Source organism: Strigops habroptila, chromosome 8, assembly GCF_004027225.2.
Source record: "Strigops habroptila isolate Jane chromosome 8, bStrHab1.2.pri, whole genome shotgun sequence".
Lineage (NCBI taxonomy): Eukaryota > Metazoa > Chordata > Aves > Psittaciformes > Psittacidae > Strigops > Strigops habroptila.
In genome coordinates this window covers 50857474-50883865 of record NC_044284.2, presented here as the reverse complement: position 1 = coordinate 50883865, position 26392 = coordinate 50857474, and the positions used below count along the sequence as shown (strand labels likewise).

At 53.3% G+C, this 26392-nt stretch overlaps 1 protein-coding gene across 6 annotated transcripts; it reads left to right on the top strand.

Annotated features, from left to right (window-relative positions):
- The first annotated feature begins 8943 nt into the window (after nt 1-8943).
- ELOVL1 (ELOVL fatty acid elongase 1) lies at nt 8944-23324 on the top strand. 6 transcript variants are annotated; one of them, XM_030494362.1, is made up of 9 exons: nt 16949-17722; nt 18971-19127; nt 19535-19594; nt 20013-20203; nt 20371-20451; nt 20658-20714; nt 21043-21148; nt 21308-21444; nt 21877-23324. In XM_030494362.1, exons 1-9 carry the CDS (start codon nt 17666-17668, stop codon nt 22129-22131), a joined length of 1101 nt encoding a protein of 366 aa, XP_030350222.1. In that variant the 5' UTR covers nt 16949-17665; the 3' UTR covers nt 22132-23324. The 6 variants fall into 6 exon arrangements, with proteins under 6 accessions (XP_030350224.1, XP_030350227.1, XP_030350226.1 ...); XM_030494364.1 differs by lacking the exons at nt 16949-17722; nt 18971-19127 and adding an exon at nt 8944-9008; XM_030494367.1 differs by lacking the exons at nt 16949-17722; nt 18971-19127 and adding an exon at nt 9211-9747.
- Nucleotides 23325-26392: the final 3068 nt, after the last annotated feature.

Here is a 26392-nt window from a genome sequence, read left to right as displayed (position 1 = left end):
ATGCAACTGTTGTTTAACATCTTCCTGAGTTACTGTTAGAGTGAAAAACATTTCACCCTTGTGACAGGAATGCTTCATCTGGCTTCCTCCCAAAGGCAGGAGCAAGATATTTATTGCCTTTCCTTCCTGCCCAGCTATCCACAGTCCCACCATTCCCAGCCGTGCTGGGTGGTGCCCACAGCCTGTCCTGCTGTTGCCCTGGGCTGGTTTGCCTCTGGAAGCCGTGAAGGTGAAGCTCAGTGTGGTGCCACCACTTCCCTGTATCTCTCTGCATCCACTGATCAGCACGACTAACATCTGCCGCGTGTTTGTTCTCCTGACCCGTCCCCATGTGGAGATGTGCACACAGGTGTCTCCTGCTGTTTAAAAAAGAAAAACATAGCACTTTTGTTTGTTTTGCTAACCTGCAGATCTTTTAAGTGCGTGTCATTGAGCCTTTACAGTGGAGGTGAAGTGTATAAGGTGTGAGGGGAGACGTAACTGAAAAGATAAGGGGGTCACCTGAGGCAGTTCTCTGTTCCCTGTACCGCAGCTAAGGCAGGAAGCAGGGTCCTGGCGTGGGCCAAGGGGCTGGTCTCCATCCTCCTGCTAGGATAGGGCCTTTCCAGCAGAAACGTCTGGGACCAAAAAAGTCTTCTGGTGGTTGGGTTGAGGGAGCCTGAGCACTTTTTTAAGCTAAGAAGCAACATTATGGGGTGCATGCTGCCGAAAGATGGTAAGTCAAGTTTTGCACCTGCATCGCTCCCAAAGCAGCTTCACCTGCAGATCAGAGAGGAGAGACAAATGTGTGGAATCAGCAGCAAAACATACCTCTGGACTGGCCATTGAAAAGCTCAGAAACTGCTTGAAAATCAAAGGCCCAAATGGAGGGAAAACAGCTGAGTGCTGGAAGCAGAAACCCCGGGTTGGCTCTTTGCTTTCCCCTGGACTCCCTCATAAGCTTGGGGGCTCCAGGAGAACCAGAGCATGTCTACATGACAGCTGGTGCCTACAAATTAATATACAGGTGCTTTGGAAAAATCCCATAGAGCTCCTCCTTCCAACCCAGTGCAATAAATCTTCATCTGTCTTGGAAGTAAAATGTTACCACTTTGTACCTCAAATAGATGCTGTGGTAGTAAAAGTACACTCTTGAGAGATGGGATGTTTGGATGTGTTTGTAATACATGCCATAAAAATAGTCCAGGCTGATGGGATTCCACAGCTTATTTATTGTCCTTATGATACAGCAGCTCTCTAGCTGGGTCCATGAACATTGCCTTGGTGGAAACCCGCACTTAGAAATTAATGAAAACCTCCTGCAATTTGCTCAGGGGTAACCCTGTACATGAGGAAGCACACAGGAGCAATGTAAAGTGAGCTGGCTGGCTCCTCTGGAGGAGAAGCTTTTGTCTTCTCTTTGGTTTATTTTTTTTGTGTGTGTTTTTTAAAGAAAGGAAGTTACTGCATGTATTTTTCTGAGACACATACTTTCCGAAGTCAGGGGATCAAGAGCTGTGGTTCCTGCTGTGGTTATCTTGTCACTGCTGCTCAGATTCTGTCACTGATTTACCCGCTTGCCGTAAGGCTTCTCCCTTTGCTAACATCATGTCCAAGCAGGGGGGTTGGAACTAGAGGGTCTCTAAGGTCCTTTCCAACCCAAACCATTCTATGATTCTATGAGTAATGACTGTACCCCAGGGTACTTTTGCATTATTTTTTCCATTGAGTGCTTGCTGGTCATGCCTTGGGCATCACCGCTGTCTGTGGGTGCTGTTTTGAACCTGCAGCATCTCCCAGGATGTTCCTCCCCTGGGCCCAGGCATCCTCCTTCCATGCCTATTGCCAGGTGGCCTTGGTGGACGTGTCTGCCTCCCCCTGTCATGTGCCAGTCCTAGGCTCTGCCCACCCCGGCATGCAGCACAGGGGTGTGCTCCTCCACGGGATCTGGGCTTTGAAGCGTGTGGTGGATGTTTACATGGGGTTTATTTTTGGTACTGGTGCAGTACTGAAGCCGGGGTCCTGCTGTGTGGGATGGGAGAGATGGCTCTTGTCTCCTGCTCTGCTGCAGCAGCGTGGTGTGACTTCAAAGCAAAGTGCTAATGGCAGTAGCTAGCACAGGACCGGTTCATATCCCCTCTGAGAAATGCATTCTGCGTAACTGGGGCTGACGAGCCATAATTTTGGCTCCCATGTATATTTAGGCTCCCATGGGCATCACAGCAATAGAAACAGCCACAATCATCCTCATCATCGTAGTGCAGTCTGTTTTGCTCCAGTCAGTGGAACAATACACCAGGTCATGACTTGACTGCACGGGGCTCTGGGGGAGCACCCATCATGTCAGCCCCTCACTGCAGACTCGGTGCTGGGCATGGAGCTGGGCAGCACGGGTCTGCGGGCAGGAGGAGCCAGGCAGCAGGACCCAAAGCCCTGAGCTGCTGAAGCCCCACAGCAGCTGCCAAGCCAGGAATGAGTCACACGAAGCCTCTGTGGGTGTGCCCACAGTCACTCTTAACTGTTTGTATTCACTGACACAGGGAATGAGAAAACGGGAATTAACAGGAGTGCTCCAACCCATATTTTGAGCATGCCGCTTCTTTGAGTCCTGTGCTCCCTGCGGTTCCTTGCTGGAGCTCAAGTGCAAGATGCTTATTCCCAGAGTGCAGGCATGAGGGCATTCATGGACGATGTGATGTTCACCATCAAAAACGATGTTTGGAGAGCTAGTACTTGCAGACAGGAGGCCGCTACCTCTGCCCACCATCTTGGAGCAGTTTACTGCGTATCTGTTTCCCTCCTGGTTATATCTGTCGCTTAAAGAGAGGACAGTAGCCTCTGGGTATCCAGGAGAAACACCGCAGCCCCTCACTGCGGGGGCCGCCCCACTGCTGCTTTCCCTTTCCCCCAAGCCCCTTGGACATGGGCAGGTGTGCGGGCCTGCAACAGGACCTGCACTGGTGAAGAACCTCAGAAACAGAGAAGATGCCAGGCGGGACAGCAGCCACTGGGGAGCAGGCAGTGTCCCCCACCAGCCTGCAGCCCTGATGAGCAGGCAAAGCCCAGCCCCGGATGGAGCTAAAACACGGCCTCATTTCACAGCAAAACAATCCCTCTTTGTGCAGCCTGTTCTCCCAGAACAATCCTCTGCTCTGACAATGTCCTTTCTGTGGCTTAGTCCCTGCAGAGCAACCAGCAGCGTGCTCAGCCTGATGCCTGGCAGCTTGCACCAGCGCCTGCCCACAGCCCTGCAGCCCCATGGCTGAGGTGCAGCACCTGAGATCCCTGCTCTGGGCATTCTCTGCGTGGGACTCGGTGGCCGCTTCAGGTCAAGGCAAAGCCTTCCCAGGAAACACTCCAGCAAAGCCTAGAGCGCTTGGGAGGGGTTTTTCTTCTGGCTTTATTGGCACCATGGCGCCGCTGCGCCACACACCAGGAGGGCAGCCCTGGGACGCAGTTGCGGAGTGTGGCATGTGGGTGTCAAGTCGCCAAATCTGACTCTAATCCCAGCTGCCTGCTGTGGGTTGGAGAAGCCACCTGGATTTGCCAAACTGCTCTCCTCAGGCTCCAGGCAGTCTGGGACAGGTTGCCAAAGCTGATCAACTCCTGTGAGCTTTAAATCACAGAGATAAATGAAATGGCTTCAGGGAGATTGAGGGGATGAGGAGGATGAGGGCCTTCCCATCAGCTGCATTTTCTCTCTTCAGGAGCGTGTGCCCATGCAACAGCCTTGAACGCTCCCTGAGAAGGGGCAGTTTTCAAGTCCCTACTAAAGACAGAGCTCACAAAGCTGCTGCGGTCTTCTCCCATATCCTGCTGCATACAGACAGTCACAAATGCTTGCACTGGTAAGCGAGGACTCCTGTTGTGCTGCACGTGTTGAAGCCCCCAAACCTCCTGACCCCTTCCAGCCTCCCACCAGTCCATTCTAGATCACGAGCTGGCCCTGCCGTGCCTGCTGCCATGCAAGGGCACTGAAGAACAGTTTCTCCAGGCTTTTAGTCTGCTCAAGCGCCTTGCTCCGGCCTCTTGCTGCCAGGATTTGTGTGGATTTGGAACAAGCACCATTATCCATAAGGTTATCCTATAGGCCACAGGAACAAATGGGGATGCTTTTGCAGGTCCCGAGTGGGCTGAGACTTCTGGCATGTCTGTGGAGGACCCCAGGGTGTCACGTATTGCTGGGGTGATGTTGCCAGCCCACGGAGGTGGCTCTCAAGGCTCACTGGAGAAACTGCTGGCTTTTATGCAGCTGATAAAGAATTCTCATCCCGTCAGGAAACCTCAGTCATGCATGCTGCCCACTCTGGCAGGCAAAGTCCAGCAGTTAAACACACCAGGGTGAAAGTCTGCCATCAAAGCATCTGTACTGCAGCGCACCACCACCAAGCTTCTGGGTGAGGCTTCAGCCTTCCCTTTTATCTCACGGTATGCCTCTTTCAAGTGATATTTTAAAGTAAAACTACAGCTTCATGTTACAGCAGGGATTCCAGCGGGGCCACTTCATGCCTGCTGACTACAGAAATGTTGTGAGCTGTTTCCTGGTAGCTTGAGGGGCTTCTAGGGACTTTAGATTCCAGGACTGAAGTGAAGGTATTTCTTCTGGCTGAGGAGGAAGACAGCAACACTGACAGTGATGGGGTAACCGGCCTCTACTGCCAGCGTGATGTAATCAGCGTAAGTAACAGACAAAAGTTTGCACAAGATGAGTCACTTGATGTTGATATCAACCGTGGAAGGAAGCAGTGCATCAGCCTGAGCTTAATGAAGCAGGCTCGCTCAGGCACTGCCCATCTGCCAATCTCCATTTGCTGAAATCACAAACTTGACATTATGGCATTTAATGCTCCTTCAGGCTCCGAGTAGTGCCATCTGTCTCCACTCTTAGTGGCCATGAAAGCCTTGTTTTATTCTCCCAGTATAGACAGAGGTAGTGTAGGAGCATTTCTTGGATGCTTTGCAGTTGCCAGCGTAACCAACTTGTCATTTTTCATCATGGAGCCACAGAGAAGCAGCCGTGACGTGTGGTTGATAGTGCTTTAGAGAGACAATTTACATTCAGTGTTTTTATCTGACCACCTGCAAAATTGCTGGCTTTCCAGGATTAAAAAGAAAAGCATGGGAGGATCTGGAAATCTTTTCATGCCCCAAGTGTAATAAGGTAGGTGAATTTGCTAACTGGGTATGTCAAATACATTACAAAAAATTACAGGGCACATGTGTTTAATTTCACTAAATCAATTTGGTCTTTTTATTATCTTTTAGATTTTTCATGTTGAATAATGTCAGTGTTTTTGTCACATAAATATCTCACGATTCAATTTTTCAGTATTTAAAAAATAAATTCAGAGTTATAAATTCAGTGAATTAGAGAATATAAACTTATTATATAAATCAGATGTGATCAAAAAGATAGTTCCCCAGAAAGCCAGAATTTTGAGAATTTCTATCTCTGTCAGAAAAACTGAGAAACTTGGTATCTGGAGAGGCTAAAACACACTTTTTCCCCACCCATGGTGATCCTAAGACACTCCTAAGACTGGCACCAGAAAAGATGCAACACTGAGAAAACTGCACCAGCATCTCTTATCGCATGCAGAAGAAATTATGTTACTAATCCCTAAGGTCATAGCCTTTCGTTGAACTTCATTCCTTTTTCATTGCTTCGTTTCTCCAGACCTTCCCATCTGATAGTCTGCAGATAATCCTGTGCACTGATGATGGCTTCCATCTTTGTGCCTTCAGCAAGTTACATTAGTGCACGCTTGCTTTTTGCACCAAGACAGAGCAACAAGGAGAAAGAGGTGCGCTTGGCTCTGCAAGAAGCAAGGAGAAAGCAGGAGAGAGGGACTGGTGGAGGGAACAACAGAAACGAGGAGCGCAGAGACTCACACCCACCTCCACCTGATTGGATCTCTGTGTTGAGAAGGATCAGCAAGACCCTCACCAAAGCTATAGTGGAAATGGTCTGTTGTTCGCCAGCATAAGCAATAGAGGAAGGGGCTTAAGTCCTCCCAGCCTGGAGCCTGGTGCAGTTCAGGCTGCTGCCACCAAGAGCACAACAGCCAGGTTGTCTCATGAGTTGCAGATGAAGAGTTAATGACCTGCAGGGCTTTGCCCGCTGCAGGAGGGGTTGGTGCAGGAAAGTCACCCTTGTGCAGGCGTGTGACACGATCATCTCTGACAGTCCAGGCTGCTGTCACAGCGACATGCTTGGCTGGCTGCAAACAGCTTCTCTCCCAGAGTTCATGTCACACAGGCAGGGTTCAAGATGGAAGCAGAAGGTTATCCATTTATAAAAATAATCTCTGCAGACACTTTGGCAACATCAGGCTGTACACAACGGGTCACATCGCTCTGGCCTTGTCTCCCTCACCCTCACCTCCCTTACTTTTGAGGGATTTTCTTTGCTATGTATGCTTGTGCTACCCTGCTTCCAAAGAATCATAGAACGGTTTGGGTTGGAAAGGACCTTAAGGTCACCTAGTTCCAACCTCCCTGCCATGGGCAGGGACGCCTCACCCTACACAACGTCATCCAAGGCTCTGTCCAACCTGGCCTTGGTCACTGCCAGGGATGGAGCATTTACTGCTTCTAAAAAAGTTCTAAAGAAACTGGAAGGCAGAAACCCAGATCCACAACATGCAGCAGATTAACAAAGTCCTTGCTAGAGGCCTGTCCCCAGGGTTAGGAGGGGACTCTGCACCACCCCCTGCTCCAGCAGACCAAGGTCCTTGCACCTGCTGGAGCTCCTGCCCGGGCTGCTGCTGCTCTCAGGGCATGGTGGGAAGGGGGAACAGCGGGAACTGCATACACCGGCTGAGCATGAGAAGTGAAAACCAGGCAGACACACAGACAAAGGTAACCCATCAAAACAAGCGAGCATGAAAAGAAAAAAACTAATAGAGGAGAAATGAAATGGAAAAACACATTTGATGTGTTGGAGAATTAAGAGAGAAACACAAGATGTGGCAGCAAGGGAAAACCGCAGAGGAAATACTGCACAGGAATAATGGTGGGGATGGCAGATGCGACAGGGAGATGCGTCCAGGACCGAGAGAGAGGAGAAACAAATTGCATTCAGAGCAGAAGAGACGAGACTGACCTGGAAATTTATTCCAATAGCAGGAAGCAGCTGGGCTGTGCAATTTGGGGCTTATAGTTAGAGCCTGACAAGCCTGCCAGCAAGGGTGGATCCAGAGGAGAGAAGGAATGCTTGGAGAAAGCTATGAGATGTGGGATACAAGATGGAAGAGTGTCTAGTAGGGAGCATGAAGGAATCCACTGGTGATCTCTTATTTTGTGACAAACAACATGGCAAGATTTACACTGAATTGGTCCATGAAACAAATAGAGTAATGGTGCAAAATAAAAAGAGGACAAAGAGAAAAAGATGGGAAGAATAGCAAACAAGACTGACGCCTATACTTAACAAGGGAGAAAGAGTGATCCAGACAGCTGCAGGCCTGCCAGTCTGATGTTAATAGCATTCAGTTAAAGAGTAATGCAGCACATGGACAGGAAATGGAAAGTGGGGTAAAATATAACTTAGTATGTCTGACCTGATAATTAAAAAACCCATTCTATAAAGCCATAGGCCCCGTGTGCACTCCAGGGAAGCAGATGGGAACCCTGGGACCAATTGGCAACCTCAGTAGATACTGGGGCAGAAATGAGCATGGGAATTCCATGTGGGAAGGAGTCGTTGAGGTCAAGATGAAAGCAGAGCCTGGTGAAAGGGAGCATATCAGGACACGCAGAAAGTTACTACTAATGTACTTTGTGGATTTTCTTATAAACTGATTTCTTTATGGACTGGCACAAATATTAGGTGTTATCGAATGAAATCAGTATGTTGTGGTGCATTAGCACTGTAGGGGAACGTAAAGGAATGCTGTACTACCAAAAATAAGGCATGAAGGTCATCAGGAGTGCACGTCTTTACTTCATTTGGGCAACTTTGTGAGCTGCAAGCAACTGAAGAAGAGGAGTTAAAGGAGTAACCAGCAATAGAGTGTCTCTGAGCTGCCACTGAAAAGCTGGATAGAGGGGCGAATGCAGCCCTGGCTGTATCCAGACAGGGAATTCTCACCAGGTGACCACAGTCTGTGACCACTCCTGGTCACCTGCCTTCAGGAGAGGGAACTTGAACAGCCGCATGGCCAGGAGAGTTACCACGGCATTAGGCGCAGGGACAGGCTTGCTAGGAAGAAAATGCTGGAAAAACTCATTTAGTCTTCCATGTAATGGCTGACAGGGAGATGATTGCTGTCTACAAATACATCGGAGTATAGATGCCAAGGCAAGGATCTACGTGAGATAAAAGACAACACCGGCACAGAAGCAAATGGATATTAATGGATGGCTGTGCATCAAGTTAAGCTGGAAATGGGGTGATTCCTAATAATTAGAACAGTGAGTTCTGAAACCACCTTCAGATCAAAGCCATTTTGGACAGTTTTAAGCCTGTGAGGACACCGCAGGATGAAGTGGTGCTGGAAACAGCATGTGGACACATTTAACATCTCTGCGGCATCCTGTCCCTTGTTTCTAGATACTTGTGGTAGCCGCTGCAGTGTCACTCGTAAAGAACATGATCATATGCCCCACTTGTCTATCGATCCGTATTGATCTCCCTCACGCCCTCACCGCCACCCTCACACCAACCCTCCACACGCCACCCTGACCTTGCCCAAAACCTTTCCCCAGCCCATTTCCCACCGCTTCCCTCCTGTTGCTGCCCTCCACCCCCTCGGCCTCCCCGGAGGGCTGCCTCACCCCTGGAAACCAGCTACCCCCGCCCAGCGCAGGGCGCTGCGCAGCCCCGGCACGGGAGGCGCTGCCTGCCTGGGCTGGGCTACGGAATGGGCGGGCTCCGGCGCCGCTGCTGATTGGTCCCGCGGGTGAGCTCCGCCCCTCGAGGGGCGGAGCTCATCCGCGGGACCAATCAGCAGCGGCGAAGGGGGTAGGGCAGCCCTTTTTAAGGGCGGGGGCAGCCGTGGTGGCGGGCAGAGCGGGTGCGGTCAGGGGTGAGTATGCGGCGAGGGCGCTGGGTGCACGTGGGGGAAGGGACCCCCCCCCCCAGGGGCGGTGGGTGTCGGGTCCGGCCCTGCCCGGTGGGGTTGGGCTGGGGGTACCGGGTAGTTCCCTGGGTTCTTTCAGGGGTTTTTGAGGGGGAGAGGTGTTTGAACTTGGTGATGGGTTGGGGAGCGCTGTTGGGGTGTGCTATGGGGTGTTTTGAGGCTGATCGCTGAAGGTCGTTGCAGAGCAGGGGTGTGCTGAGGCCAGCTTTGGGGGTGAAGGTTTGCCTGAGCGGGATTTAGCTGCTTTGAGGTTGAAGCTTTGCCCACCAGGGCTGGTGGGCCCTGCCCCGCTGAGGCCATGTGCCCGCTTGGCACCTGCTCAACAGCCTGCGAGGAGGGGAAGAGGCCGGGGGAGGCTCTCATGTGTGTGCCTGTGTCCCTGTCACCCGGGATGCTCCGGGGCATGGGAGGAGGCGGGTGATGCCCCCCTCACTGAGGAGGTGGAGGGATAAGTCTGGAGAGACCATGGCCTGATGGGCGGGATGGGTGTTGTGACATGCCCTTGGCAGGGGGTGAGGCTGGGTGCGGTGGCCACCGGGCAGGAAGGCGCTAGTGAGGCTGTCACTCTGCTGGAGGGGGAGATAACCACAGCAGCAGCGTGGATGCGTGTGACAGGCCAGAAGTGTGCGAACCTGCCTGTGTCAGAGGGAGGAAGATAAATGGAGTCCAAGTTCGGCTGTTGAAGGTTGTAAGAGCAGCTGGGTCCTCACGGTGCTCCCCGGCTCATAGCCTGGTCCCTGCTGCCCCATAGCACCCTCCAGGGTGCCTGGGGAAAGGTGCAATACCCTTCCACAGCTGGGCTGCCCTCCTTCGGGGCAGTCCTATCCAGAGCCGCCTCCTCCGCACCGTCTCGGTGCGGTGCTGGGGATGCTTCCCAGCCTGCCGGGAGGAAGGACTGTCCGTCCCCGCTGCTTGTGCGCCAGGGCACACGCACCCTGGCCTCTGCCCCGGCAGGTCTTTGCCCGGCGGCCATGCTGGGGCCGGGGTCCCGGCAGTGCCGGGGCTGCCCCCCTGCTGCTGGCGGAGGCGGGCCCTGCGACGGCGGCTTCTTGCCTCTCCGGGCCGAGGTCCGCGCAGCGTTGGGGAAGGGGATCGGCATCGCGCAGTTGACACTTGCGGTGCTGCTGGGGAAGCTGCCGTGGCCGCTCCCGGCCTGCAGGAGCCGGGCAGGCCGCGGCCGGGGCTCGCTGGGAGGTGGCTTCACCCCCTGGGCCCCGCAGCGGTTCTCCCCCAGCTCCGGCCGCACAGGCCCCGTTGGCGGCGGTGCCGGCGCTCGGCCGGGCCGCGGCACCGCGCTTCCGGGGCCCGGAGCGGCGGTAGGCCCTGGCGGCGCCACACCCGGCGGCCGTGCCGGGAGCCGCCCGCGCTTCCCTCTCGCGGGCGGGGGGTTCCTGCGGGGCACAGCGGCGGGATGCGGGGCGGGGGCTTGTGCTGGGGCGAGAGGGAGGGAGGCCTGCGCCGGGGCTGCCCTGGCACCCCGCTCGGCTCCCCGGCACTCTCTGTCCCGGCACGGCCACTGGGTTCGGCCCTGGCTGGAAGCTGCGGGATGCTGGAACAGCTGGGAAGAGCTGCGCTCTGCTGGGGCTTCGCCGCGTTAGGATAAGAACAGCCTTCAGCGGTGGCGCTGGTGGCCGGAGAGCTTTCTCCTACACATCCCTCAGCATCAATGTACCATTGAGACGGATCTTCCCTCCTCCTCCGGGCAGGGTGGCAGTACCAGGCCTCCCCCGCCGCTGCGACACAATGTGAGCTTTGAGTGCCGGCTCGTGTAGGTGCTTGGCCCTTGCTCTGGAACGCTGGTGGGAGGCGGAGGTCGCTGTCACCCTCCTGGTGGCAGCAGTAGCCCGGCTGCAAGCTTGCCGTGTGGTCATACACGGAGGTCTGCACTTGCCGGGCAACTGCAGGTTTAATAACCGTGGTTAAATGGCTCATCTAACCTTCCACAGGCAGTGCTGGGTTTGGTCTGTGTGTCTTGTATGTGGGCCTGTTTCTCTGTTGTAATGAAGGAGCAGTTGGGAAAGCTGCTGCTTTTTGGTCTCTGTAACAGGCTGAATGAGTGTAACTACAGAGGCATTGGGACAGGAGGGGAGGTTTTGGAGGGGGTGGTCTGTATGCCTTGGTGCTCAGGCTGTTTCCTGCAGGGGTACTGTAAGGTGCTTTCCCTGTGACTGACCACCTTTGTTCTGGAGTCCTAAGGACAGGAAGAAGTGGGGCAAATACCTCTTTCTATGCTCCTTAGGCCTCGTGTGGGATAACACTGGGTGCTTTCCTTGCTAGTGCGTTCCCTCAGAGCATCTCTTCCCCTCTTGGAGGCCAGGATTGCCTGTGCAGCAGTGCATCCATCCTGTGCTGCCCCAAATTGATCCCCTTCTCTCCTGCCAGAATGCAGCTGGGGCAGATTCCTAGCTGGATGGAGCTGACCTTCCCACCGGACCTGCTGGGCAGCTTCTTGAGGATGGTTTGAGAGTCAAACAGTTGGCTGAACCCTTTGGGCTTGACTGAGACTGCTGTTATCTTATCTGTTTGCTGGGAAGCCCCTCTAGCTCATGGGTGTGGGCTGCTGCTGGCAGCCTGTTCCTATGAGGAGGAGCATGATGCCAGGTGTTGCAGCATCTACTTGCTGCATCTCGCTGTGGGGATTAAGCTGTGCCACCCACACAGCCTGGACCTCTGCAGTCCTGCCCTCTGTTGTATTCTCACCTCTGCTTCCTGAAAAGGCAGGGGATTATATGGTTCTCAATGGTAGAAATGTAATATGAGATGAAGTAAATAAAACTGAGGCTAAGGGAGGAAAAACTCACTCTGATCTAGAAGTGTCTCATACCATGTTTTGGAGGTGAAAATAAGCGAGCTTGTTGAAGGTGCATAGTGTCTCCTTTTTCTCCTGGTGGGGAAAAAAGCTTTGCATCTCCAGGAAGCTCTGAAGCTGGCACTGGAAGCAAGTGCATTGCTGCATGCCTGGCTTGGCACTGTCCTTGAAGGTTGCAGTGAATGTTTTCCCCTTTTCTGCTGGGGTTACAAGAGCAGTCAGCACTCAGGCTGAGATCGTTCCTTTCGGAAGAAGATTATAGGAGATATTGGGAGTGGTGCCTGTGATGGCCCAAGAGATCTTCTGTATTCCTGTGCTTTTGTATTGGATTTATGCTAGCGTGTGTCCTCTTGGCTGTCAGATGGTGGGAGTACTTGGGCTGGAAAGTCTGGTTCTTGCCAGTCAAACAGGTGAGGCAGCCTGGGCTCTGCAGGGAGGAGTTGGTCCTCAGGAGCCAGAGTTCTTCCCTGCAGGACTTGTGGGGCTGTTGTTGCTCAGGGATGACAAGCTGCCACAGCCAGCTCCCCATCAGGAGGCCTGTGTCTGGATGCTAACTGAGACTTGGGAATGGTGGAGGTGGTAACTGGGTCTGATGGTTCTTGATTTCCCTTAGTATCACAGGGTACTTAATTTCTGGTTGACTCTGCTGTGGGATGGGTTGGAGTGGTAAGCTGTCACTGGCAGCAAGTTCTGCAAGCTTGCTGCAAGGAGTTCTCTTACCCTGTGCATCACATCAGCCAGCTTGCTCTCATGGTTTGTTTATAGCTTTGTTCTGTATACAGATTTATATCTCATGCTGCTTATGCTTAACCCTAAGAGGCTTTCCCTGTCTGTACAGGACCAGCAGCAGGAACAAGAGCCCTGGCTTTGAGTGGTCCATATATACCTTGTGGAGGTAATCAGGCCTAATGCTGCTTTCTTTGTGTGTGGAGGGATCTGAAACCTGTTCAAGGTGGTATATATTAAGCCTTACACCCTTTGGGATCTGTGGTGTGTATACTGTGCTCCTGGAGCGTAACATCTCTAGTGTTGTCGGAGAACATGCCTTTCTCTTGTTAGAAGGTGGCTGTGTGATTGTGCTGCTGCCTTCATGTGGAGGATATGGGTGGCCCAATGCTGATGTCAGGGTAAGTTCCACGCAGTGGCCCCTTGTCTCAATGAGACAAGTGAGAAGTGGCTCTGGGTTCACCCTTGGGTTTCTTGAATCATCTGGAAAAAGCTGTTGGAGGGATTTTAGTCTTTCTGCGTCTTGCTTTGTAGGCTTTTAATATCCATCTTGTCTTGGTGTGCCTCTCCAATTAATGCACAGGCCTGGATGGGACAGAGCACAGTAATCATTACACAGTAATGATTACAGACACTGCTGTAGGAGCAGAGGTGAAGCCTTGTAGTGAGGCATAGTGATTAAAACCAGAGATGAATGCTCCGGTACAGTCTGTCCCACCTCCAGATAGGGGTGTTCTGTATTCCTGTGCTGGAGGGCTTTGGAAGGCTTGACCTATTTCTCAATGTGGGTGTTAGGAGCTGGTTTGGCTCAGCCCTGCCTGCATAGTTCTGTCCTTCCTGGGTGTGCTCCCCTGTGCACCCTGGGGGGCTGTTGGGTGCTATCTCCTTCCCAGCATGAGGGAGCAGGCATGGCCCAGTGTGGTTAGCATGGGAAGGAAGTACCTTATTTCCCCCCCACCTTCCACAGGTATCTCACCCTCTGTTTCTTTTCTCCCTTCACTTTTTTTCTCCTTTGTTCCTTGCTATATTGGCCTTCTTGCCTAATGTTGCCTTTTTCCCCAACTGCTCTCATCTGTACTGATATCAGTGCCCTGAACATGCAGCCACCAGTGTTGAATGTGATAAGGAGTAAGCCTACTCTAAAAGCTTGCCTGATCAGCCTGGGGAGGTGCTGTCCCTGAAAAAACACTGTGCTGTGCATATAGACCTTCTACTGCATGCTCTTGTGAGACCTTGAAGTCTGGTGACCTGCCTTGCCTTTTGTGCAAGGTTACTATACCCTATTGCAATGGACTTTCTCCTTCCCCTGAAAGCTTGTGAGGCGCCATGCTGACTGCCCCGGCTCTGCAGAGCTTGCCTGCTGATCTGGGAGTCTCTCTGCTTCCAGCTCCCCATGGGAAGGGGAGAGCTTAATCTGTTTGTAGGATGCTATCCAAAGGCCTCAGGGTTTTATAGACGCCATGTGAGATAGTGGTAGGGTATTAAGACACACTCGGTGAAGATGGAGAAACTCCTTGGCTTCAGACAGGTCACCTCCTGCTGCTTAAGCTTGTGTGCCAGGAGCAGCACCAAGCCAGTGCGACTCCTGTACCAGCTGCAATGGCAGCTCTTGCAAGAGCTGTTGCATATCAAGGGTTTGAGAGTTTGCATCCCTTCTCTTGCGAACACGGTCCTCCTGTACTGGCTTCCAAGTATGCTGATGCAGAGCATATGGTACCAGGCTGTTAGTTATGTCCTTTGATACTGAGCATGAAGTAGCCAAGGCAGAGGAAGTAAAAAATGGATGTGATTCAAGTAGGAAAACTTATCTGGTGGTGGTAGCGTGAAGTTTTCTTATAGACTTTGTAGTTACGTTGTGGGCTGAGAGTTCTGGAACTGGTTGTCCTCAGACTCTGACAGATTCTGTCCTAAGTTCTCAAAGCCGAGGTGCGAGGCTAGGGGAGCTGCTTTCCTGCTCTGCTGGGATGGTGTTCTGCACTTGAAATGCAGAAGCTCCTGCTTTCCTTCCAGACTCATCTTCTGCACCCTGTGAGCTGCTGCACAGGCTGTGATCTCTCTTCGGGGGGGGAGGGGGGGGGGTGAGGGGGGGAAATGTTACTTTGGTACCATGTGGACAACAGTACCTTAAACTAAATCTTTAATTAGATGGCTGAAATGGTTAGCAGTAATGCAATGTACCTGAATAGAGCTCTGCTGCATGTGCTTGAACCGGTGTCCTGAGATGTGAAGCAAGTGTGCGCTCTCTGGTTACAGTCTCCTCTCCTTTTCACCTGGGTGCAGAGCAGCAGAGGGAGGAGAGCCAAATCCAGTTTTCTGTTTCATGATCAACTTTAGTTTTAGTGATCCCACTGCAGTTGATAAAGAAGGTTTTGCTGCTTAGGTCTGGCTGGGCTCCTTCTCTTGTCTTGCTCTCACTGCCTCGCTGCTTGTGCGTTGTTGAGGGCAGATACGGTTTTGTGTTCCTTGTCTTGCTGGATTCATTTGTGCCTGAGCTTCCAGGAGGCTTCTCCTGCAGCTGTGACTGATAGCTCTTGGTGGTGGATTGAGGTGCCAGCCTCGGTGCGTGCTGTGCACAGCCCTGTCTGTGCCTGGGCTGGGGCCACCAGACCCTGGGTTGGTCAGTTCCGCTCTTTCACAGCAGCAGCAGCTGCTGCTGGCAGATGCTCCTGAACCACAAGTCCCTGTATCTCTGCTGGGAAACATATTCCCTGGATACATGGAGCTGCATGTGGGCCTTGCTGCACCCCCCAGTGATGTTCTGGAGCTCCAGGAATGGGCTGTGGTGGGGAGCTGGGGGAGGAAGATGCATCTTTCTCAGAGCTGTGTCAGACCTTGCTGCCAGCCTGTGGGTCGGGAATGTGAGTTAGCTTGATACCTGGTTATCGCCTGACCTTTGAGGATTGCCACTCTCTTGGGAGACCTGCAGGGGCCAGGCCTGCTTTAGCCAGTTCAGCAAGGGACCTGTGCCAGCTCACCCTGTGGTGGTAGCTCCATGGCCACCTACTAGACTGTTTTGGTGCTGCCTGTAATTAAGTAGTGGGGAGATGAGGGTGCTTGCTTTCACACTTATTAGAAGACTGATTTCTGATTTGAAAGCTGATGGGGAGGTAGGAGTGTTGGGTGGCTGGGACTGAGTGTTGCTTGCAGATAGCTGCTGTGTGGGGAGAAATGTGCCCTGTGGTGGGGCTATTAACAAAGCTAACCAGGTTGAGCTCTTGTCTCTGTAGTGGCTCACAATGTTGTGGGCTGGCTATAAAGGGCCTTGCTGTTCTTGCTGAGGTTGCATTAATAGCTGTATAGCTTGTTGGGAATGTGCAGTGTGTGCATTGCTTGGTGTAAGCAAGTATCTAAGCCTTGGTTGCTGCAGCAGAGCGGGGCTTGATACTCTGGTTTGCGAATAGTGGGAACTTTCTTGCTGAGATGGGGAAGTGACTCTCTGTTGGCGAGAGGAGGAAGGAGATGTGTTGCAAGGTCTCTTGGTATTGTGCAGGGTTTGTTTGGGCCCCAAGGGTTCTTGATGCTTCAGCGTGCTTGGGCCTATTGGCTTGACTTCAGCTGTTCAAGGTTCAGTGTTGGGTTCCCCATCTCCTCCCAGCTCCTTGCCCAAGAGGATCAGGATCCAGGAGGAGTCAAAGGAGTGTCTCCCCTGTGCAAAGGGGACAGATGCCAAGCACTGAGCTGTAAACATCTGCAGTGTGCAGCATGGAGGGCAGTAAGAGCAGATGCCTGGCTGGATGGTGAACCCCTGTCCAAGGGCAGAGGGACATCAAGTGCTGGCGTTCTGCATAGAGGAAATGGCAGAGGTGAGTTGAGGTTCCCAGATGCTTGTGCTGGAAAAACCCTGCCCGTAGCAGGAGGGTTGGCATGGAGCCATCATGGCTCAGGCAGAACAGTGCACTTCTCATCCTTCTGCTTAGTGAAGGTAGTGCTTAGTTGTGCTCTATAACTCCCCCTTTGCAGCCTGACTGCCAACACCCCAAGGCCAGTGGCTGCCCCTTGGGAGACAGAGGAGGGTGAGACATACTTGCGTCTACTCGCTGAGCAAGGCACTCTTCAGCCTCTGTCTAATGCAGGACCACGTAGCATGCCAGTGTGGACACCAGCCCTTGCAGAGTCCCAAGGACTTTGGGGGTTCCCTGGAGATGTGGTTGCTCTGTTAGCTGAATGCAGCAGGGTATCTTGCCTAGGGATGCTGTGGGAAATGCACAGGTCCTTTTCATAAGGGCCTGTAGCATAATTCTGCTAGTTCTGCCCTGGTAGAGGTCGCGATGCTTGCCCAGAGCCCATAGTCAGGACAGGTTGATTGCCTCCTGTCTCCCTGTGGCACACATGGAGTGCTGGAGGCACTTCACAAGACAGCGGTAGGAGGGACTTGTTGCTGGTGGGAGCTTCTGTGCCCGTGCTGTGTGGAAGCAGGCTGCTTCCACCACTTGGGTGGGATGCTTGTCTGCGTTCAGGGCTGCTGCCAGGATGACCCTTGTCTGCTGTGTGCTCTACGCAGCCTTCAGCAGGTCAGTCACCATGGGTCTTCTCACCCAAGTCTCCAGTGTCCTGGAACCCGGAATTGTTTTGGGCTGGGGTCCTCACTGGCCAGTGGTGCTGGAGCCCTTCTGGCCTCGCAGTCAGCCCAGTAACCTGTAGTGCCTGAGCACAAGTGTTTTGCTGCAGTGAGGTGTAGCTCTGAGCTTTTGTGGGTGACTGATACCATCTTCTCATCCCAGCCTGCCCAAAATAGGCAAGCACTCTGCAGGAGTTCTGTCTGCCCTGGACCTGTAGTAAGAGTGACTCATTCAGCTCGATAAGATAAACACAGAGCTGGAATAGTCAGGTACCTGTGCTGGGAACTAACTCTTGAGGGCTCCTCAATCTAGCAAATAAAGGTGTAGCTGGATGTAGTGGTTGAAAGCTGAAACTAGATGGACAAGTTTGGAGCTTGCTCTTAGCCATTAAAGCAACATAAAGCTCAGCAGCTTTCAGGACTTGTACTTACTGCATTTCCCACAGCTGGAGCCTTGAGTGGCTCTCAAGGATGCTCTAGTTCCTGCTACATTTTCCTGGCCCCTGCTGCATGTGGAGAGTGGATAACCTTGGCAGTGCCTGGGACCTTAAGTATTACTTACTACAAGTGAGTATTACTTGCTGTTAAACCCCTTTAAACATTGGGTTGGGAAGATGAGCATCTGTTCTGCTGATGCCTCTGAGGTGTGGGGGTCAGTCCCGAGTGGGCTTTGCCCCTAGTGTTGCAGCTGCCTCCATGGTGGCATGAGGAATCACTTTCTGTGTATTTTAAGCACAGCAACACTTTTTAGGCTCTGTCCTTGGGGGGGTGTGGCTGTGCAGGCTGCTCTGGAGCCTTGCTTGGAGGAGTGGGTGCTTTGGGAAGGGTGAGGGTGAAGGAGAAGACCTGTTCCACTGCACTGCTGTTGCAGAGGTTGGGTGGCACTCCTCGCTTTGGAGGAGCACAGAGGGTATGACTGGGCAGGCACAGAGCCAGCACTGTTGCTGCACTAAAGAGATGTGCAGGGAATGGTGAGGCAGGATGCTGTGTGCCAGGCCTCTGTGACGACTGCTGCCAGCAAGGCCCGACATGTAGGTGCTTGGTAGTGTCTGTATACACAGCTGTATAGCTGTGTCCCAGCTAGAGCAAAGAGGACTTTGCTGAGCTCTTCCTCTTGCCGTGAAGCTGAAGGAGTGATGCTGGTGAGAGCTTGAGGTAGCAGTGGCTGCTGGACGCTCCCAGCTGGGACCTTACTGGGAAGGAGGTTCCTCTGGCTGCTGGTCTGGGAGAGGCTCCATGCTTCCTGGTGGTGGCAGCAATAAACCTCCTGAGGGAACTGGGCTGGGAACAGTTTCCCCAGGCCTGTGTGTGGGCAGTGTTTCCCGTGCACCCTTCTGGAGGAAGGTGCAGTGTCTGGAGGCAGCTGTGGGGATGTTTCCCTCGCATGGGTGAGTCAGGTGAGGCCTGTGCTCTGCCTCCCTTCTGCTGCCCTCTGGGCTGGGGAGCACAGGGGGCTGGGTGAGGGCGTTTGAAACCTGCCTGCAGTAGCAAGAGCCTGGGCCCTTCCTGCTTTTATGGAGAGCATCTGTCTGGATCACTGGTGTGTGCTTGTGAGGCTGAGCAAGTGTTGAGAGAGCCAGACTACCTCCCTGCAGCCTTACATCCTTCTCCTGCGGCTTTCTCCACTGCAGAGACTATCTCCTGTCTGGAAGGGGAGAGGAAATGTCATTGCCAAGTAGCTGCACCTCGCCTCTGAGGTGCTGGATTATGGAGTGGTAGTCCTTGTCAGGAGAGTTTTGTGCAAGGATGTGAAACCAGGAACTCTGGCACCAGAAACTGGTGTTTCTGAACTGATGGCTTTCCTTCCTCATGCAGCGGGTCTGCCAGCGATGCTCTGTGGCCTCTCTGGCAATGATCAGCGGGCAGGAACCCAAAGCTGATTGTAAAAGCACTGCTCTGTGGAGACTGTGGGCCAGCTCTGCATCTCCCTTGGAAGATCTTGCACCAGGGTCAGGCAGAGAGCATTGTGCAGGTGGGTATGGGTGGCAAGGCTGGTAGCAACATCATGGTTATGAGTGATAATGCTTGAGCCTGTACAGCACGAGCAAGGCTAAGGGACTGGAGAATACAGTGCTCAGGTTGGAAGCTTTCCTAGCTAGCTTGAAATGTTAGGATCCTGCCTTGGAAGGACTGCTGTGAGTGGATGATGAGGTTCCCAGCAGAGCTGGGGAGGCAGGGCCAGGCTTAGTAAGAAGTGGGGAGCTTGTGCCTCCACTGGAAAGTGGATGCTGGTGCATGATCAGTTGAGAGCAGTGCTGGCCAGATACACATGACCGTATCTCTGAAGCTGTACTTGAAATCTGTTGATCCACAGCCCTGTGCGCTGCAGGCTGCCCTCCTGGGGAAACAGCTGCCTCATCTGCCTTCCTCTCTCCACAGATACTGCCACCACCATGGAGGGGATTGTGACCATGTATCAGGACTTCATGAAGAAAGCAGGTGAGTGTGTGGCTCTGCCCAGCTCATGCCTTCCTGCCACAGGCACAGGGGGTGGTCTGTCACCCCTGAAGCAGCCTGGGTCTGGCTATATCCTGCCTCTTCCCTGGTGTAGATGCAGCTCTGAGGTTTTTGGGCTGCCTGTTGGGTGTCTTGCCTCAGGGCATGTGTGCACGCCCTTTTGGGGCACTCATGCCCTTGTGGGCAGAAGATGTCCAGGTTGCCCTGCAGCATGGCTTTAGCCTGTACCTTACTGAGTTTGGTTGGCTTTACCAGCCTCTGCTCCCAGACTACCCCCTGAGCTGCACTCCTGTCTCAGGAGAACGGGATTGCCATTCCCTTGCCTTCACCCTGGCAGCAGCATTGCTGGCAGCAGACTGGGGTGAGAATGCTAACCACTCTGCACTGTGGCTCTCTGCAGACCCCCGCATCGCTGATTATCCACTGATGCAGTCCCCGTTCCTTGTGATGGGCATCCTTCTGGCATATGTCTACTTTGTACTATCCTTGGGTCCCCGACTAATGGCCAACAGGAAGCCTTTAAACCTGAAGAAGTTCATGGTGCTATACAACTTCTTTCTGGTGGGCCTCTCTCTTTACATAGTCTATGAGGTGAGTTGGCGGCGGTAGGCTTTGTCTGGCGTGTGTAAAGCAGTGCATGCAGGCTCAGTGGGTGATGGGGAGCCCTTCTGCAGGTTATTCCCTGCCCTTCTGTGCAGGGCTTGGGAAGTGCAGGGCGTGATGTGTTGGGCCTCACCATGGTGATGCTCTTGTTGCAGTTCCTGATGGCAGGGTGGCTTACTGGATACACCTGGAGATGTGACCCTGTGGACTTCTCGCAGGACCCCAAGGCCCTCAGGGTAAGTTCTTGTCCCTCTCCCAGTAAGTGGGGATGGCCTTTAGTACTTCTGTTCGGACAGCAAGGTCACAGCTACCTGCCTCTCCTGAGGCAGAGGACTTAGGCTCTGGCTCTTGGTTTCACCCCAGGGTTACTCTGTGGGCACCCTTGGTCACTGGGTGTGTTCAGGTCTAGGTGGGTCTCTGATGGTAACCTGTTCTGTTACAGATGGTCAGTGTTGCTTGGCTCTTTGTCTTCTCTAAATTCATCGAACTGACAGACACGGTGAGTAAGTTCCTATGAGAAAGCCTTGTCACTGCTTTCTGGGCAGGGACTTGGAGCCCAGTATACATGGGATAGGTGCTTCCTTCAGCCCTTCCAGTCTGACCTGGTAGTGCTTCTGTCTGGCTTTATTACCAAGAAGGCCCCTCTGGGCTATTGCAGAGGACACTCTTGGCATGTTACAGCTCTGTAAGCTGTGGAATGACCTAATGGGTAGTGACAGTGAGCGTGGTGGGGGAAAGGGGGATTGTCACTGAGATCAGACATTAAATTATTGGCCCAGTTGCTCCCAAAGCTTCAGGTCCTTGATGTTGTTGGGCTCTCATTGCAGGTGATCTTTGTCCTGCGGAAGAAGAATGAACAGGTCACATTCCTGCACCTCTTCCACCATTCTGTTCTGCCTTGGAGCTGGTGGTGGGGAGCAAGGTTTGGTCCAGGTAAGATGGAAGCTGTAGGGGTGCACAGCTTGGGGTAAGGGTGGGGTTAGCCCCAGCATGCTGAGAAGGGGTTTTGGCCCTGTTTGGCTCTTAGGAGCTCCCTGTAGCACTGACTGCTGTGGAGGATTGAATTATGCTAATGAAAATCTTTCTGAACAGGGGGAATGGGCTCATTCCATGCCATGATCAATTCCATGGTGCATGTTGTCATGTACCTATACTATGGGCTCTCAGCAGCAGGACCTGCCTTCCAAAAGTACCTGTGGTGGAAGAAGCACATCACAGCCATCCAGCTGGTGAGTCCACTGTGGAGAAGTGCATGTGCCCTCAGCCTCTTCTTCTGTGGGGGGCAGGCCAGCCCCTGTACCTATGGAATGTGCAGCCAGCAGCTGTAGCTTTCTCATCTGTAGCCTCTCTGGGTTTCTAGCAGCTCTCCTTCACTGTGGGCCTCTGACAGCCCTACCAGCCTGTTTAGGGTGTGGGTGCTGCTCAGCCTGCTGCCTCTGGGGATGCACCCACATTGGGAGGGAAAGAGGCATGTGCTGCCTTGGGACTTGTGCCTGCCTTGTCCAGCTGCTGACTGTGCCTCAACATAAGGACCTCTACTTCAGAGTGGGAAAGGAGCCTACTGGTTTCATTTAGAAAGGTCTCGGGGGGGTGTGTAGGAGTGTGTGTGTCCTTGACCCTGCCCCCATGAATAACTTGTCCCTGCTCTGCCTTGTTCCCAGGCACAGTTTGTGATTGTCTCTGTCCACATCTCTCAGTATTACTTCATGCCCAGCTGCCAGTACCAGTTCCCCATCTTTGTCCACCTCATCTGGATTTATGGGACCATCTTCTTCATCCTCTTCTCCAACTTCTGGTACCAGTCCTACACCAAGGGCAAACGGTTGCCCAGGGTGGCTCAGCAAGCAGCCCAGCACAACGGTAGCAGCATCCACGAGAATGGCACTGTCACCAACGGCAAGGTCAAAGCCAACTAGAGGGCAAGGCCCTCCCAGAGCCAATGAGAGCCCCGGGGCAGAGGCAGCTGGGACCTGTTCCCCTGCTCCTGGGTGCCACTAGCCAAGTCAAGTGCCTACAGACTGTTGTACCCCTGTGCCCAGCCCTGCTGTCCTCTGTCTGCATGCCCAGCCCCTCTGCTCTGAGCAGCCATGGGCAACTTCTCCTTGGAGGGCTTGTGCTGTTTCTCAGTGTTGCTGAGCAGAGAGGCAGCTGCTTGCATCACAGCTGTGGGGCTGCAGGTCCCATTCCAGTGTTTCCAAAGGAACTTCCCCAAGTGCCTACATCTGGCCCTTCTGCCTGGGGGCCATTTCCTTCTGAGTAGGACCAAAAGAAGAGACTGCTCCCTGTCCTGGTGCCCTCTCCTCTTCCCTGCCTCATGAGAGCCTGTGTGGATGAGCAGGCTTGTCCCTGGCTGCTTGCTGCTGCCAGCTCCAGTGTGAGTACTCCTGCTCTACTGTGCCTTGTGCCACTTTGTTCCATGCCACAGTGCTGCATGTCCCTTCTGATCCCTGTGTGCCCAGGGTGGGAGGTCCTGCCCTGGCGTACCTGTGCTTAGGTGTAGCTGTGGAGAATGTAGGGGTGGTGTATATGGGACTCAAGGGCCCAGACCTGCCCAGTACAGTACACATGCCCTGTGCCTACTATGTAGCAGGGGTTGTGACAGCCTGAAATGCCTCTCCCACATGCTAAGCCCAGGTTGCCTTGCTTTTCTGTGCCTGAGCTGGGTGCTCAGTGTGTGCTTCAGCCACACTTACCTGATCCTGTATGGCAGCTGGTGCTTTGCTCAGGGTGGGGGAGGCCAAGCCTAGCCTTGCCTTGGACCACTTCCATTCCTGCAATCTCAAGACTTGAGCAATAATTGCCTCCAGAATCAGCTCTTGGGCTTTCCTGCTTGGGACCAGCTCTGCTCTGGCCCAGTGTGAGCACAGCAGAGGATGGTTGTAGCCTGCCCTGCTGTGGTGTATGTGAGCACCTCTTGCCCCTGTGCATCTGAAGGTGTACCCTGCCCAACCAGCAGGGCAGCGCAGCAGCTCTCAGGGGCCTGGTGCCCATCACCTGCTCAGGCTGTAACCAAAACTGTGCTGATGGCCTTGAGGTTGAGGTGAAGGAGCCAGGCCCTATCAGATTGGGCTGCTCTTCTATCACAAATAAACAGACAGAAGGAGAAGTGGCTCAGCCCTCTTGTTTTCCTGCCTTGCTGTGCTTGGTCCTGCCCAGTGTGGTTGAGGCAGGGCTGGGAGCAGCAGCTGGCATAGCAGGTTTGTGTGTTGGGGGGAGAGGGTGATAGCAGATTGCTTCCCAGTGTTGTGGTAGAGCAGTGCTCATGGCAGGAAATGTGTCAAAGCTCCTGCTGTGAAAGTGGCTCCACCCTGTCAAAGAATGGCTAGGGTGGAGCAGGGGTGTGCGCTGGGGCCTGAGCAGCGACCCAGGAGGAGCTGCTGCTTTTCAGACATGTTGCGGAGCTGAGGTGTGGTGGAGTTGGGGAATAAAGACCCCAGAAACCCAGGTGCTGGGGAAACAGCAGTCTGCCTTTTGCATCTGCTGAAGCCAAAGCTGCTGCCAGCTGTGACTGCCCCTGCAGTGTGGATCTGTGCAGAATGTAGCTCAGGTTGGTCAGAGGGAGGTTTATGTTTCTGCTGTCTTCCCCTTGCTACAGCAGTGCACCTTGCCTGGCTGGGCTCTGTTGTCTCTACCACCTGAGACAGTCTGGCTTCCCTCCAGCACTGCTGGGGTGTAGTGCTGACTTCCCCATTCTGTGAGTGAGAGGCTAGCCTAGATGCTGAGTCAAGCCTGGGCAGAGGGGTGGGTAGCTTGTGGCCTGGAGGAAAGCTGAGTTTCACTAGAGGTTTGTTTGGGGTGTGGGGAGGGCTTTAGTGGTTGTCCAGCCAAAGCTAGACCTAGAGCAGGGCTGGATGTGAGGGAAAGCTCTGCTGCCTCTCTGAGCTTCTGTACACCTTTAAAGTCATGCTCTGAAACATAGGAGAACATCAGCTGACCTGATCTGCTGTGACCAATCAGCCAAACTGCATGTGGGCATCAGTCCATTTTACAGGACTTGGTGCCCATGTGTGTATGGGTCTGGCTGCTGCACTGTGCAGTGGTGTCTCAGTTGTTGCTGCTCCTCTGGGCGAGAAGTGGCGGGAATGCTGGTTCTGGTCTCTGCTGAAAGGGTGTGTAACCCTAGTTCGCTGCTCAGAAGCCCTCACTTCAGGAGCTGTAAGTGGCAGTCCAGCTGAAGATGCAGCTTTTCCCATCAAGCCTCCTTTCCCCTTGCTCAGCTGGCTTTTTGTAAACACAGGCCTCTCTTTGCTTTTGCCCAAAATAGTAAAGATACTTTTAAACTACTTATGCTTGGCCTTTTAAAAGGGGCTGTTCCCTGCATGTGTTCTGCTTTCCCTTCCTCCAATTGTTCCCGTTAGCTGAGATTGTTCCATGGGCTGGCTGTGGCCCTTGGTCATCTACATGCTGTCATGGCTCTGAACTGAATCCACACTGTATATGGCAGCATTTCCTGGGCCTGCTGGGTCAGTGCCCAGCTCCTTCCTCTGCTCCTCCTCACGCCAGGGCCAAAGGAAGACACTGCACTACCATCACCTTCTAGTAGTGCTCAGGGGATTTCAAGGGGTGTGTAATGCACAGCTTCTGGGGGTGGTTATGTGCTAAGGAGAGAGGCAAGACCAGCTCTGTCTGAGAAAGGTGAAGTGCTTTCTTACATCGCAGAAACTACACCAGCTTTCAGGATAAAAGCCTTTCTTGCAGGTTCCTTGCATCCTGGATCCTCGCAGGGGTGTGGGGCAGGGCTTCTACAACAGCAGCACAGCTCTGGGGAAAAGCCTAACCTTGCATATAGGGCCCTGCCTCCTTCTCCATTAGGGTCAGCTGCTGCCTTAAGATTTGCATCAGGAGAGCTGCCTCTTCCTCCCTTGGACTTCCCCTTTGAAGGCTCCCTCTGGGTTTTAAAGCTCAGGAGGCAGAGCAGGAGCTTGGTGCCAAGTACAGCATGGTACTGTGCTGAGGGGAAGGTGAAAGCAGTTAATAATAATCCACCCTCAGCTAATCACAGCCTAGGCTTTGTCCAGCTACTTTGCACAGGCTGAGGTGCTAATCAGCTGTGCAGTGTCCCTGGCAGCCCCTGGTGCACCTGAAGGACAGGGTGGATGGTCCTGTTGCAGCCCCACAACCTCAGGCAGCATGGCTCCAATGTGTAGAGTAGCATGGCTGCAGTTGGCTGTGCTGGCTTTTGCTCAGTTAAAGGCTCAAATATGCTCCCACCAGCATAACTGAGCCTGGAAAGAATGCATTTCTCCAAGTGCTGAGGAGTCAAGCTCTGCCAAACATCTGCATGCTTCCCTGCATGCTGCCTCAGCATGGCACCAGGGCTTCCCCTCAGCAGAAAGGCAGGACAGGGATCAGGGCTGCTGGAACAACATACGACTAAGAGCCGCACACTGGTTGGGAGCATCTTGCATGACAGCCAGGCTGTCTCTGGCAATGTGAACTAACCACCTGCTTTGCATCAGCCTTTAATGCTGTTGCCAATCCCTTTCTGGCCTTTGGGGTGATTGTAGCAGCTCTTGCTCTACGTTTATAGTTCCTGCCCCTCCTTTTTTTTTTCCCCAGTAGAATTTGGCTCTTAAATTCAGCAGTAAACTCACTGCAAAGGCAGCTATTCCACCCAAACACCCTACATGTACCAGAACAAGACTAACTGCTGCATGCAGGTGCCACTGCAGCTCAGACTGCCAAAAACAACTCCCTAGCCTGCTCTGGCACAGGTGATAGGTGCCTGCAGAGGCACAGTAAGGCCCAGCTGGCCAAGAGGCAGGACATAGATATTCTGTACTTCCAGTTGGGCCTTGCTCCTCCCCACCCAAGCAGGCAGCAGCTGGGCAAAGGGCCCTCTCCCTTGGCAGGGGTCAGTTCAGAGCTGCTTCACTGCACTGTGGAAGCTGAGGCAAGTTGGGGTACTACTTCCTTCCAGCCCCACTGCAGTTAACATGCTATGATGAGTGATGGAGAGGTAGGAAGTCACCCTGGCTACAGCTTTGCCCTGTGGTGGAGCTGCTGTGCTTGTGGTCAGCATGGTAGTGTGTAGCAGGAGTCATACCTGGTTTAGCCATTGCACACCATCCTCCTTCTCCCAGGACTTCAGGCCTGTGCTGGGCTCAAGGTTCCTGCAAACTGGCCCTAAAGAACAAGAGCTCCACCCCTTGCCCAGATTGCAAACCTCAGTTCTTT